This window comes from Fundulus heteroclitus, chromosome 1, assembly GCF_011125445.2.
Source record: "Fundulus heteroclitus isolate FHET01 chromosome 1, MU-UCD_Fhet_4.1, whole genome shotgun sequence".
Classification (NCBI taxonomy): domain Eukaryota; kingdom Metazoa; phylum Chordata; class Actinopteri; order Cyprinodontiformes; family Fundulidae; genus Fundulus; species Fundulus heteroclitus.
In genome coordinates this window covers 31,615,798-31,629,812 of record NC_046361.1, presented here as the reverse complement: position 1 = coordinate 31,629,812, position 14,015 = coordinate 31,615,798, and the positions used below count along the sequence as shown (strand labels likewise).

General features: G+C 40.3%; 1 protein-coding gene across 3 annotated transcripts in view; it reads left to right on the top strand.

Annotated features, from left to right (window-relative positions):
* The window catches only part of si:dkey-70p6.1 (uncharacterized protein LOC570575 homolog), a 34,190-nt gene extending 25,160 nt beyond the window's left edge, over positions 1 to 9,030 (top strand). For all 3 annotated transcript variants that reach the window (XM_021323095.2, XM_012875622.3, XM_012875619.3), the window contains exons 6-7: positions 1,154 to 1,291; positions 6,686 to 9,030. In XM_021323095.2, the coding sequence (XP_021178770.2) occupies positions 1,154 to 1,291; positions 6,686 to 7,225 (678 nt within the window). In that variant the 3' untranslated portion in view covers positions 7,226 to 9,030. The remainder of the gene's footprint in view (positions 1 to 1,153; positions 1,292 to 6,685) is intronic.
* Positions 9,031 to 14,015: the final 4,985 nt, after the last annotated feature.

The following is a 14,015-nucleotide window of genomic DNA, read 5'->3' as shown; positions in this document are numbered from 1 at the left end:
CATTAATTCAGGTTAATTGACTTTAATTGTTCGCAGGTGTGAACTGAAAAAGACTGGATACCGAAACTGAACCAAAAGGTACTTCACAGTAATCAATTAAGGATGCGCACTTTTATGCAACCAGGTGATAGCGCTGCTTTGTTTAATCTGATGCATTTCCCCCCCCTAAAAGATTTGTTTGCTGTTTTGGAGGGGTTGAACTGCACAGTATATGTTTGACTTAAATCATTTATAATGTTTTATGGTCAAAATCATTTTAACCGGAATGCACAAAGTAAAGTAAGACTGAGATGATTCTTTGTCTGAGACTGGCAGGTATGAGGAGTTACATGCTTCTGCTTTGGTACGTCTGAAAAAATGTCCTTGTGGCATATTTTTCTATGCCAGTGTTTTTGTCCGCTGCAGTTTCTGTCGTTTGAGGTGCATCGAACAGGTTCTGGAGTTACTGTGAGATTTCCTCTTGATGCTGCGGAGGATCTGCACGGCTGTAATTGTGCCAGTGATGCAGTTTCCCCCTGCCCTCAGCTGTTCTGAAACGCTTGCACTTCTCTAAAATCTCTTTGAAGTCCAGGCAGCGAACCCGTTTGTTTGTCCTAGGGTTCCTGATGATGGCGGGGGGGTTTCTGGGCTCAGCAGTGTCACCTCCTCCATATGTTCGCCGCAGCAGAGCTGCAGGTCGGCAGGCTGGTTTTTACTGTACATGCAGGGATCTTTGCTCCCCTCCAGGTGACAGTGGGACACCGTTTGCTGCCCCCGTTTGAGGTCAGACAGGTTGTGCGATCTGCTGTGACCCGAGTTCATTTACACGCACAGTTCACAGGCTTACAAGTGTACGCAGTTTGCTCCCAGGTCTGTTCGCCACGGATTTTCTTGTGGATGATGCAACTCGCTGAAACTGAGTCATCTACAATAAAAGCACCTACTTCCTCACAGGCTCCACCTTTCAGGGAAAATCTCTTCAAAGCTGTATGAAATCCATTCAGCACGACTCCAACACTTTGCCTATTCTTAAGAGGCAGGTTAATTTGTCATCCATGGGCCCGTTTCAAAATGCAGTTTTTCACAGTCATAGAGGTCTTCCTATCTCTGCAGCAGCACGCCTGAACATGGGACCAACTCCGTCCTAAAGTATGGTTTGTCGCTGTGTTGACAGGAAGTGATGTTTATGGGCAATGGAGAGCAGTACATCTGGAAGCCTCCGGAGGATGATGACATGCTGATGCTCCAGAATAAAGCTCTGGGTCCGCTGGGAGCGCATACAGTGGAGAATATACAACCGTCTGCTGCAGTGGTGAGTGGCGACGCCTCACGATGCGGTTCAAGCTGTTTGTCATGCTCTGCTTCCAATGTTCGCCATATAAAGAATATAAATCACAGGTTATTTGCTTTCATCCACATTAGAAAAGTATTCATCCCCCTTTGACCTTTTTCAGATTTTAACCCCACACACAAATGGCCAAGTCAAAGTGATGAATAATTGTGAAATGGAAGGAAGTCTATACAGTATTATATATTATTTCTACAGATAAAAATCAGACAAGTTTTTTTTCTATTCATGCCCCTTTTACTCTTATACCCCAAAATCAAAACCCAGCGCAAACATCTGCCTTCACAAGTCACCTAATTAGTAAACTGAGTAATTTACTCTCAGTATAAAGAAAGCGGTTATTTGAAGATTTGAGAGATTGCTGAATGTGCATTTCATATTCAGCTCCCCTGAGTCAATGATTTATAAGGTTTTAATGTATGTCTTCAAGCTTTGCAGGCTAATTGGATCAAGAGTATTTCTTTAACATCTATTTTAAAGTCTTGTTACATGTTCTCCGTTAGATTTAGGTGTGGACTGGGCCATTCCAACACTTTAATCTGCTTTGATTTAAACCCTTCCCTTTGTTGTTGTCTGTTTAGGGTCATTATCCAGCTGAAAGGTTCATCTCGACCTCAGTTTCAAGTCCTTTGCAGCTCCGACAGCTCCGACTGTTTCCCCCTGTTGTTTTGTCCTGTATTTAGCTCCATTAAACTTCTGATCAACTCTGACCAGCTTCCTAGTCGGTCGTGACAGACAGTGGTTCACACAGAGCCTGGTTCTGGTTCTGCTGGAGGTTTTGTCTTGTTAAAGGAGAGTTTTCCTCGGCCTACAGAGATATTTAGTAAGTCGCTGACTTGCTTCCTTACACATAAAAAGAAACAGATTTAAAAAACAGTTTTTTTAAATCTGTTTGTAGATTTTAAAGTTTCTTTAAATGAAAAAAATAATAATACTAATAATAACAATAACAAACACAGTATAGGGCCTTGGACACACACAGCCAGGTATTTTTAAAAACTAATATCTCCCTCACATTGTTTTTAAAAATATTTTATATATCAAAAGTGTCGGTTTCCTTCCATTTTCACAATTACGTGTTACTTGGTGCTGGACGAACTCTTCAACAGAGTTTAAACTGTTTTCATTTGAATAAAGCTTTGAAAATCTCTTATAATGAATGAGTAGCAGCCCCTATTATTTTTAGTGTTCGTTAAAAAAAAAATTAGAACCAGATCAGTTTCGAGGTTGCCCAAAACAAAAGGACACATCAGTGAGTTATCTACAGAAAGCTAAACAATCACAGCTAAAATCGCTGACTTACTTCCTTCCAAATAAAAAGAAACAAATAAAAAAAACAGTTTTTATGGCTTTTAAAGTTTCTTTAAATACAAGATAAAAATGTAAGGCTTGAAGATTGTACATAACAAACACAGTATAAGGCCTTTAAACATGGCAGACGCATATGGGCAGTGTACCACTAAGCTAAAACCTATGTGAGCACACAGCTTTAGCTGCTTCAGCTGGAAACCACCAATCAGGCCTGAAATCTGGGTGTAGTGATGGACTGTTTAGTAGAACTGATTACTGCTACTGTGTTTTCACAGGTTTGCCTAAAAAGTGGATCAGACAGCTGCAGCTGATCCAGAACGCTGCTGCCTGCGTCCTCACTAAGACTAAGAAAGTAGAGAACATCACCCCAGTTCTAAAGTCCTTACACCGGCTCCCTGTATCTCAGAAAATAGACTTTAAAATACTTCTGTTTTTTACTACACTGTATGGCCAAGTCTGTAACAATGGCTGCACGTATGTGACGTCTGCGCCGTGACGCGCCGGACCCTAAAACTCAGTCTTGTCAGTTTTTAGAAAATGCCACTTTGGCCGGAGTTTTCAGAATCATTCGTTTTTAGGGATGTAAAATGCTGTTTATGTGTGGATGAAAGGCTTAACCACATAAAAATGTAAGATGTCAGGCTATGTGTGGACTAGGCCTAAGTCTTACTAATTGTACTAAAACTGTTTTATTCTAACTTCAGCCCTTAGGTGCTGAAATAAATCATGGTTGTTTTAAGGTGTTTGTTTAAAGATTAGGGAACTGATAGGGTAAAAACATTCCATGAAGTTTTTTAAATAAAGCTAAAAACTGATCGCTGCAATCCACCCTTTTCTGCCTTTGCTCGTTTAAAGCTTAGTCTGTTAGCTACTGGTGTTACATTTTGAAGTGAGGGTTTCTCTTCTTTTCCTTTGCTTGGGATTACTTCTAATGAAGGTCACATTTGTGAAGGTGTTGCTGCCAGAGTATTTTGCTTTCATTCAGCTCCCTGAAGGTCTTTTTCACTTTATTGCTCAACAGATGGATGCACTCTTGTGCAGAAAAACTGCTTCAGTGTTTGATGTACACGAAATACATCACTTTGTGACCTCCGTAACAATCAGCTTAAAACGTCCAGCAGGCAGCATTTTATTAGGCAAAAACATCCCCAGGCCTTCTTTCAGGCTGTTCTGATTTGGCTGTGAAATGATCCAGCGAGCAGCCGTGTGCACTGTTCCTGTTAATATCCTGTACTCTGTGGCCATTGCTTATTTATTTTTTTACAGTGTGGGGATGCTTATTTGAGGAAATCATCCTTGTACATTTTGGTGCAGGTTTTTAGATTCGTCAGATGATGAAAGAAGAGCAGAAACAGTGGTAATTCTTACAAGAAGGGCACTCCTTCTGGTTCAGGGCCGAAATGACAGATAATATTATTTTATTATCTGGTGTAAGTGCGCCCCCTTTCTAATGCCACCCTGGTCAACTGCCTACATGACCTAAATCAAAAACTGCCATCTACTTGAAGTACCGGTCTCCTTAATTATTTTTTTTTAGTTTGCACAGTGACTGTGAACAAGCCATAGGCCTTATCAGATAATTTAAACTATATACACTATCAAGATGGGGGCTTGGTGTATATAACTTTATTTTATCATGATCAAATGGTTTTTGGTGTTTCTTTTATAGACATATAACATGGCTATATACCTTTAATCCTCCCAGTCTCTGCACCAGAAACGTTAACTTTTGCCTACCACTTATCTTCTGTCCACTACCTCGGCGTAGTGCACTTTTATTACAAAATGTTGCCCGCTCGTGTTAATAAAATATAGAAAGATAATTATTTGTCATTTACTGAATGAAAATCAGCCTAAGGATATAAGGTTGAATAATAAGTATTTCATTCTCTGTTGATTTTGAAAGTTCACTTATTTACAAAAAATAAATAAAAGAACAGTAGTAGTCATATTTATTGTGAACAAAACAGAATATCAAATACAATCCAGCGAAAATGCATTACACTAAAGTAAAAAAAAATATATTAATGTTATTCAGTATAATTAATGTTTGATTCCCCCATCAAAACATGATTTAGTACTTATGTAGACAAACCATTAACAGGAAGTTGCTTCTTGTAGTTGGTCTCCAGGTTTGGAAACGTCTCTGGAGGGATTTGAACCAACCAATCTTTTCAGAAAGCCAAACCAAACCTTCAGGTCTCCTGGTTCCTACTAAGCAACTCAAAGCTTCAGCTACTTCCAGAGATTTTGTGTGGGACTGAGGTCTTGACACTGGATTGGCGACTTCATGGTGTTACTAGTCCTAACCCTAAGACCCCCGCCTTTCTCATAATTGTGCTCACCCAACAAGGGCAGATCTCGCACGGAGCACCAGACCAAAGATGATGGATGGGGATTTGATATTTATGTTTTTTAATTTCCTAATAATTGCTCCACCAGCAGTCACCTTCTCCCCAAGCTGTTTGCTGGTGATCTTTGAGCCCATTTCAGCCACTATCATGAACCGGTGATGGAAGTTATAGAAGAAGAAATCTAATCTGTCGACAGGCACTGTACATGTGTAGACATACATGTACATCTAAAGAATATTTAATATAGGGGAAACTTTCAATATGTCGTACATTTCATGAAGTGAAACTCATATTATTGAGATTAATTATAGAGTGAAAAATGTCAAGTCTCTTTTTCTTGCAGGTTTAATGATTATGGCTTACACACGATAAAAACACTACACTCAATGTCTCAGAGAGGCAGAATATTGTGAAAAAGTTAAATAAAGTTAAATACAAAGGTCAGAGCCAAACAAGCCGATTCTTCACAGGGTCCAGCATATTCATAGAAAATTGAGAGTAAGGAAAATGTGCAGCAAGACACAGTTCACCACCAGCAGAAATAACCGCACCCTTGAGAGGACTATCAATCAAAATCTATTCAAGAATTTGAGCGAGCTTCACAAAGACGGGACTAAGGCTGGAGTCACAGATAGATCCTACAATTGGGCAACAAATGTCGCATTCATGAAGCCAAGCCACTACTGAACCAGAGACAATGTCAGCAGCGTCTTTCCTGGGCCGAGGAGACAAAGAACTGGACTGCTGCTCAATAATCCAAAGTCCTGTTTTCAGATTGTAAAGTTTGGTAAAGTTTGAATTTCATTTGGAAATCAAGGTCCCAGAGTCTGAAGGAGGTTGGAGGATGACCAGAGTCCAGTGCTTGGAGTTTGACGTTTCCACAGTCAGCGATGATCTGTGTCATCTGTGCTGGTTTCTGTCGTCCGCAGTGATCAAACCCATCTGCGTACCTTAAACTCTTTAAAGCACTTCATGCTTCCTTCATCTGAGGAGCTTTATGGAGACGCTTTCATTTTCCAACAGGACTTGGCACCTGCTCACACTGCCAAACGCACCAGAACCGGGTTCAATGACCATCAGGTTACAGCATGACTGGTCAGCTAGCTGGCCTGACCTGAACCGCATAGAGAACCTAAGAAGTATTGTCGAGAGGAAGATGAGACACTAGACCCACTAATGAAGATGGTCTTATGGCTGCTATCAAAGCAACCTGGGCCTCCTGAACTCCCCGGCAGAACTGCAGGCTGATTGCCTCCTTGTCGCGCTGCGTTGATGTGGTTATTTAGAAGCCTGAGATCAAATAATATTCATGCGTTAGGACGGTGCAAAGTCCAGATCCAAATCCAACTCAGTCATTATCTTGACCTGAAAATTCCCCTTTTTGAATCCTCTCTATCCAATTTGAAGGAGCTTAAGCTATTTTGCAGAGAGCCAAATACAAACCAATACTTTTCCAAAGCACTATAATTTTTTTTACACTTGTATATATGCTAAGTAAAACAAAACGGATAATGTTTATTTGAGAAAATTTTGTTAGTAGTTGAGTCAGGTTGTCTTCCATAACAGCATGAACCGTTTAAGTTTGGGCTAAAGCTAACAAGCAGCTATTTGAACCTCTAAAGGACAGAATCCTTCAAGACCTTTTTCAAAGTCTATGAATAGAAATCTAAACATGCTTTTTTTCTGATTCCAGGTGGCTGAGATGTACTCAAAAGTGTGCAAACCTGGAAAGAAGAAGAGAACGATGCCGGGATCTCCCCCAGCCAACCTCGGCTTCAGGACCTTAGGTCGAGGGGACTGGGACCGGGATCGAGACGGTGGATTCAGCGTGGTGGTCAAACCCCAGACGTGGGCCCCTCAAGAGGGCAAAGCCGTCGGGGGATCCCTGGACGACCACTGCTACGAGTCCATCGGCACGGAGGAGTGCGACGCGGCGTACGATAACATGGAGGGTGGAGGCGCCTGGAAACGGGAGAGGCCTCCGAACACATGTGCCACGCTGCGGCCGAGGAGGAAGAAAGCCCAGCAGCCCCTGCAGCAGCAGCACCCTCCTCCACCGCCGCCCACGCAGCAGACCCCCAAGTTACAACACCTGCCCGCCAAAGCCCTGCTGCTGCCGGGGGAGAACCTGTACGAGAGCATCGGCGACCTGAAGCAGGGCTCCGCCACCTCCAGCACCACCACCATCTTCACCTTCAACGACGGCATGGAGATGTACGTTACAGGGCTCTGAGGCAGCGGCTGCACTGTGACCCCCCCATCACCTTTCTGAGCTTACACCACCAGGAGTGACTGCTGGGTCCCTGCCATGCTCACCCACACATACTGTTTACATTCGAGTCATATCATCGGGCCTTTCACAGGCTCCAGAGGCCTTGGGTGGTAATGTTGATCTGTTATGACCTGGGCTGAATACAAAGTTCTGTCTGCAAACCTTAAAGGAATCCAAAGGTAGTGAATAATAAATGAGCACAAGACCATTGCAGAGCAATCTGTAGGTGAACAGTAGCACTTCAGTTTTACTGATACATCTGTGCAAAGCACAATAAAGTTAGAAGCCTAAATTCTTCCTCAAGTCGAGCGGGTAAAAATAGTCCTATATTCGGTCCGAGCTGGACCTCTAATTGGGGAAATATTTTAGTAGCACTTAGTCTGTGGTGAACAGGCCTTCCCTGTATATTTGATCAGATGTGAATTTAAATGAAACATTAATCAAAACACTTGAAAGCTCAGGGACCAAGAAGAAAAACTAATTATAAAGAGCGTTATAATATAAAATTGCACACATTTTGCATTCCTCCTAAAAGCTTCAACAAATTGAGACCATTTCACCTTAAAAAAAAAAATAAAAAAAGCCAATCGGATACTTCCCTCCATGAAGTTTCATTGGACACGGACTGAACACTGTCTCCACTGCTGTCTGTATATGAAAGTGTTTTACTTTGTCGATCCTGTTCCTGCACTTTGCCTGCTACAAGTTGCATGCCTAAAAAAAATAAATTAAATAAAAGCAAAAAAAACAAAACAAAACAAAAAAAAAACACCGTTATGTGGTTTCTCTATATGAATGTTTTTATTTTCATTTGTAGTTTGGTCGTTTCCCTTTTCTTTCTGTTCTTACCGTGTTGCTTTATTTCTCTGTGGAGCTCAAACCGTTGTGATGAAGGATGTGTTTGGCTTAGTGGGGATCAGCGCAGCCGAAAGGAAGCGTCTAAATGCTCTGCTGCGCCTGCGGCTCACAGGAGGAACTGTTCGAGTCATAGATGTGGAGACGGTACCCCCCCCCCCCCCACCCCCTCAACATGCCCTGTCTGCTCAGTCACATCTGTGGATCATCAGAAGCTTGTGTTAGCAAACATCATGTCTCATCACCAACCCATCAATGAACACACTCTCTGTTATCAGTGTTAAAGTATATCGCAGGAAAAAAAAAAGAAAAAAGAAAAAGAAAAACATGAAGCAAAAGAGCATCAACCCCCCCACTGAGGATAAAAAAAACCTAATTTTACATCCAAAACCTGAACAATAAAAGCAACTTCACTCAACCAAATATCCCCCAAACAAACAATGTGATTATACTGTATGTTGATGCAACGTGTATGTACATGACAAAAAGAGAAAGAATAATAAATATATCATCAGTGTCAAGAAAATCTATCTTTTTCTATTATGTTCAGTTGTGTTTTTTTTTTTTTTTTTTTTTTGGAATGACTTATATTGTGACACAAAACTGCAAAACAGCTGCAATGTAAAAAGAAGAAAAAAAAAACTCAAAAAAATATTGCGTGTTACTCTCTGTTTGTTGTTTTCTCGAAGCCATGAAGCTCTGTTGTGTTCTTGGAAAAAGCCCTGCTAAGTTTTAAATGTGGCAGCTAATGTTGTGTGTTTGCTATTCAGACTACAGGGTCTTGTATTCGAACAAGCGTGTAATTTAAGTGCTAAAGTGCAAAAGATTGTAATGTTTTATATCAAGATTACTATTCATGAAATGTCAAGTCAAGTTTATACTTTTGTAATAAAGTGGCACTTTAAAAAAAAATACATTTTTATCTCATAGTCTCGCTTATTAAAGTGGAGGGAGGGAAAAAAAAAAGCAAAAAGGTTCTCAGATCTTAAAAGCTGCGTGAAGATTTCTATCTTTAGACGTATAAAAGAAAGAAAACGATTTGCATACCTTTTTATTTCTATTTCTGGCCCCATTTTTAGATCTGAAGCTGCTTCTCTACTACACAAGTTTAAAAGGGGAGTTCAGGAGTTTTGCAGTGAAGTTCTGTTAGACGGTTATAAGGAGTTAATATCTTACCTGGAGTCGGTAGCTCTCATGGCGTCTTCATTTATTCTGATTTAGTGCTTGGATGTCGGCTCATGGAATGAAGTTAGACCCGAGCTGAGCTTGTTCCATTTTCATGTCAGAAAATAACTTTGGAACTTGCTCATTGCTTTGGTCTTCACTAATTTAAGCAAAACAAGAAGATAACAGTCAAACACAAAAGAAAGTTACTCAGGAACAGAAGTCGCACGTTGCTATCTGGTCAATGATTTACAAAACGAAGGGTTAATAAATAGTTTATGCCACCAACTTTCACTATATTTTAAAAGTGCGGCAGCCATGTTGGATATTAAACATAGTGCTGCCTGACAATGTCCAACTCTCCCAGTCAGTATTCAGACTTCAGCCGGTGCTCTTGAGGCGTTTCCAGTTGGGAAGATCTAACCTCAAGGTATTCCAAAAAAAGTAAAAACAAAGCAACTGGACTTGTTTTCCATAGTTGAAGACGTTTTGCTTCCTCTCCAGGAAGCTTTCTCAATTCAAAAAGTCAGGAGTAATGTGGAGTACCAAGCTTTATACTACTGTCCAAATAAAGGCCTTGTAATGTCTTAGATGTTGGACAGTAGTATAAAGCTTGGTATTCCACATTACTCCAGACTTTTTGAATTGAGAAAGCTTACTGGAGAGGAAGCGAAACGTCTTCAACTACAGAAAACAAATCCAGTTGCTTTGTTTTTTACTTTTTTTAAATGACCATGACCTGGATGACTGAGAATCTTCACCAGCAAACCTCAAGGTACAGAAGAAACACGGCATTAATAGATTAGCTGCTCCTGGAGGCTAAAGCTAACAGTTAGTCTGAGCGGGACTAAGACCAAGACAGACGGCCGCCATCTTTAAACTAGGATTATGTTTGCATTGGACAATTAAGTACAACGGAAATGAGGGTGGGAAGTAGCCCGCCATCCGTTTTCATCCGGTGTGAAACAGGTACAGAGAGAAAAACTGTAAAGAGTTTCCGTTCAGGAAAACTGATGAACAGGAAAGCAGAGCTGTATAAAAATAAAGAGGATATGCGTCCACTTAAAGCACTGTAATATTTCTGCTTTGGACAATGCTTTATTTCTCTGACTAAAAATGCTTTACATGTTTCTGTTGCAGACAAGGGCTATCCTTGGTGGTGTATCAACTCTTTTCCATTTCACAATGACAACACAAAACAATACGCTATTAAAATATGCAGCTGCAACCTCAAAGAGACAGTTGATGTTTTTGTTTTTTTTTTTAGGGGCGGTAGTATCTAAAGGTTATGAGCATTTAATATCTCACTTATGGTAAAAAAAAAAACATTTTCACAAACTGATATGTTTTTTTTGGGGGGGGGTTAGAGAACTATAAAGAAGGTAGAGGTCTGCTTTGGCAGTGTCTTCTTGGATAAGTCATTAGTATCAGATTCAAAGTTTATAGCTGTGGACTGCTCTGAGAATCAACAGTCCCAAAGATTGTTGGTTGGTTGGTTCTTGGGATGTTTTAGCCTGCTCACCATCACAGAATCCACCATGACTTGGACCATGTGTGAGAAGGTGCATTAAGGAAAGGCTAAGACTGTAAAAAAAAAACAACAACTACTAAAGCTGAGGCAGAATTGATCCTTGCAATATGACAATAGCCCAAAATATAACAGTAAACCCACCAAACAATATGAGGGAATGAAGAAATTGAACGTCCCAGGATTAGTTAAAGCCAAGATCTTGATCTGAGATGCTGTTTGTGAATTTACAAGCCCTAAAAAAATCACTCAAACATCTCACAGCTGAAGGCGAGGAGAGGGACAGACCAATGCCAGAGGCTAGTAGATGTCTACAAGAAGTTTCCACCAGAAGATATTTAAACCAAAGTGGTTACTAGTAGATATAACCTATTCCTCAACAACAAAACACATTTTGTTTCTTTCCTTTGTTTCAAGTAGTAAAACAAGTTTATCTTTTTTTGTTGTTGTTTGATTGCAATTAAACTACTTTTTTTCAGATTAAAAAAGAGATTAGTTACTGATATAAGAACATTTCCAAGCAAAAAAAAACAATTAATTGACAGAAGTGACCCAATTTATATATATATATATATATATATATATATATATATATATATATATATATATATATATATATATATATATATATATAAACAAATAAATGAGCACATGTGTTGGAGTAGTGGGGTCTGCATCTGTGTAGCTGTGGATGGAGGAGGGGGGAGGCAGGAGAAAAAAAAATAGGTCACCCCTTAAAACAAAAAGCTTCGCAGTCAACATCGTAACTGTCTGCTGATTTTTCATTGGCTGGCCTGTCTCCATGGTAACAGGTTAACCTTGAGGCAGTAGTCACATGGGCGAGCAAGTCTTCTGCTGTCTTGGAGAATACAGAGTACGTCGTGTGACATCCCCGATCACGGTGCCAGCCAGTCACGGTGGGTTGGAGAGAAGAACAACAACAACAAAAAAAAAAGAGAGGCAACCAACACACACACACACACACACACACACACACACACACACGGCCCAAATAAAGCAAAACACGAGATCATGCTGTAGGTGTGAAGATGACACAACATTCGCAGCTCGTGTGATGTGCTGTATAGTCTCAGTGTGTGAGCAGCGTGGATGGCTGAATGGATGCATGAATGAGGAGCTGAGGCTTCACTGGAGGGCGAGAGGGACAGGGGATCACAGACAAAGAGGGGAGATCATGCTTTAAACTGGGAGATTACACCATAAAGGGGAGCATCTCCAGGGTGGGTTTTATAGCACTGATCAAGAGGCATCAACACAACAGAGTAGAAACGAAAAAAACAAACAAAAAAAACAGGCTGGTTGTAAAAGCCCCAAAACAACCTGAACATCATTATATTTATCTTTGTTACAGTCAGCGAAGCAAAAACAGAGAATCCAGCACCTCATCATGAACAAATCATCCAGCTAAAAGCTACAGAGGCGAATACATGACCAAACACTTAGATGAAAGTCAGGTGAGTCGGTGTCTCTTCTGTGTTTGTAAAGAACACATTTGTCAAAAGGAAAAGGGAGAGCAGGAGATATCTCCCTGGAAAGGAGGCTTAGTGTGAGCGACACGGACCCCTGCAGGCCTGACAGTGTAATACAGCATGGATGGGGAGAGCTGAGCGGCCTGCGTGTGAACCCTGAGAGTCTGAGGAGCGTTTAAAATATTCAGCTGCCAGCCTGTAACCGTCCCTGACCTCAGACGGGTGTTTCTGAATTCAAGCAGTGGTTTCAAAGGTTGCGTGTGTGCAGAGAAAACCGAATGCAGACTCAAACCGCTCCTTCAGGCCCAGAGTAAATGAAAGATCAAATAATATTCGCAGTATTGCTTAGTTTTATTCATTTTGCAATGAAAACGAAATATTTAGGGTATGAGAAACATAAGACCTGGTGCAATAAATAAAAATTGCATCATAATACAAAATGTCTGGCATTTTCTGTAGTGTAAATTTTGTGTCCACAAAACAATATTGAAATGCTATTGTTGTATATTGCAATTAACCCACATTTTCCTCATTATTCTCTTTCTTTTCATCATCTGTATTTCTCCAAAAAATCTCTGTTTTGGCATCTTGGTCACATAAATTGTATATCAAGTGTGTGCATCTTAGGCAGTGAAAGTCTGTCGCAATATGTCTTGCATGCAAGAAATTCCCCCTGGGATTATTAAAGTATGTCTGATTCCGATTCTGATCTGATGCACGGCTTGGTTCTGCATGGTTCCTGAAATAAACAACCCTTATGTCTAAAACAATTCAAAATTACAATATTGTACACTTATTGCAAAGTCCATGTTGATGTGCAGCTCTACTTTGAGTCAATGAATAACTCAACATATGAGTTTCAGAGAGGCAAGTTGCACCAACTGTTTATTAATTCTAGTTTGCTTGACAAAATTTATCTTATTTTAAATCACCAGGAACTTTCTAAAATGGTGGATAAAACATGCAGATCTATGCCTCCGCTGCACCCAGAACCCGTTTTTGCCTCACAACAAGAAGGTTCTGGGTTTGAATCCTGGCTGGACTCCCCTCAGTGATTGGTTTGCAGGTTCTTTCCACGGATGCATGGATTTTCTCAGACAAACTGCCGATTACGCCCAACCTCTAGGACAGACACCAGCAGCCTCATCCAAAACATATAAAGAGGGTAGAAAAGAGCTGAATACTTTGCCTTAACTTTCTAAAAAGAATGTAATTTCTGCCAGGGCAGCTGGTATTTACCTTTGGTAAAGGCAATGATTGTTTTCTATTAGCAATTGGCCTCTGTGTGTGTGTGTGTGTTTTTTATTTTCAAATGTATGACGTGTTTATTGTGACACATTTGAGAAAATTGCACCAATAACAAAAATGAACCAACAGCAACTTCATTAAACATCAAAATGTTGATTTCTTTCCTGACATTTGAGGAAAGCAAAAATTCAGTCTTGAATTTTTGTTTCAAAATTTCACTTAAATTAAGTTGAATATTAAGTTGTGTGCTAGTAGATAAGCATATTAAATAACCTGACTGACATGAATGAGTGAAATATCGGCGTAATCGGCTTCTGATAAAATTGCTGACCGATGTCAGTCTATGCAACAAAGGAGAAAGGAGACATTTATAGACGCTCCTCCATGTGACTCCTAATAACTTTAGCAAAAACTAAGAAATGAGCAATGTTTTTAATCATAAAACTAATAAAAGGCAGAATTTCTT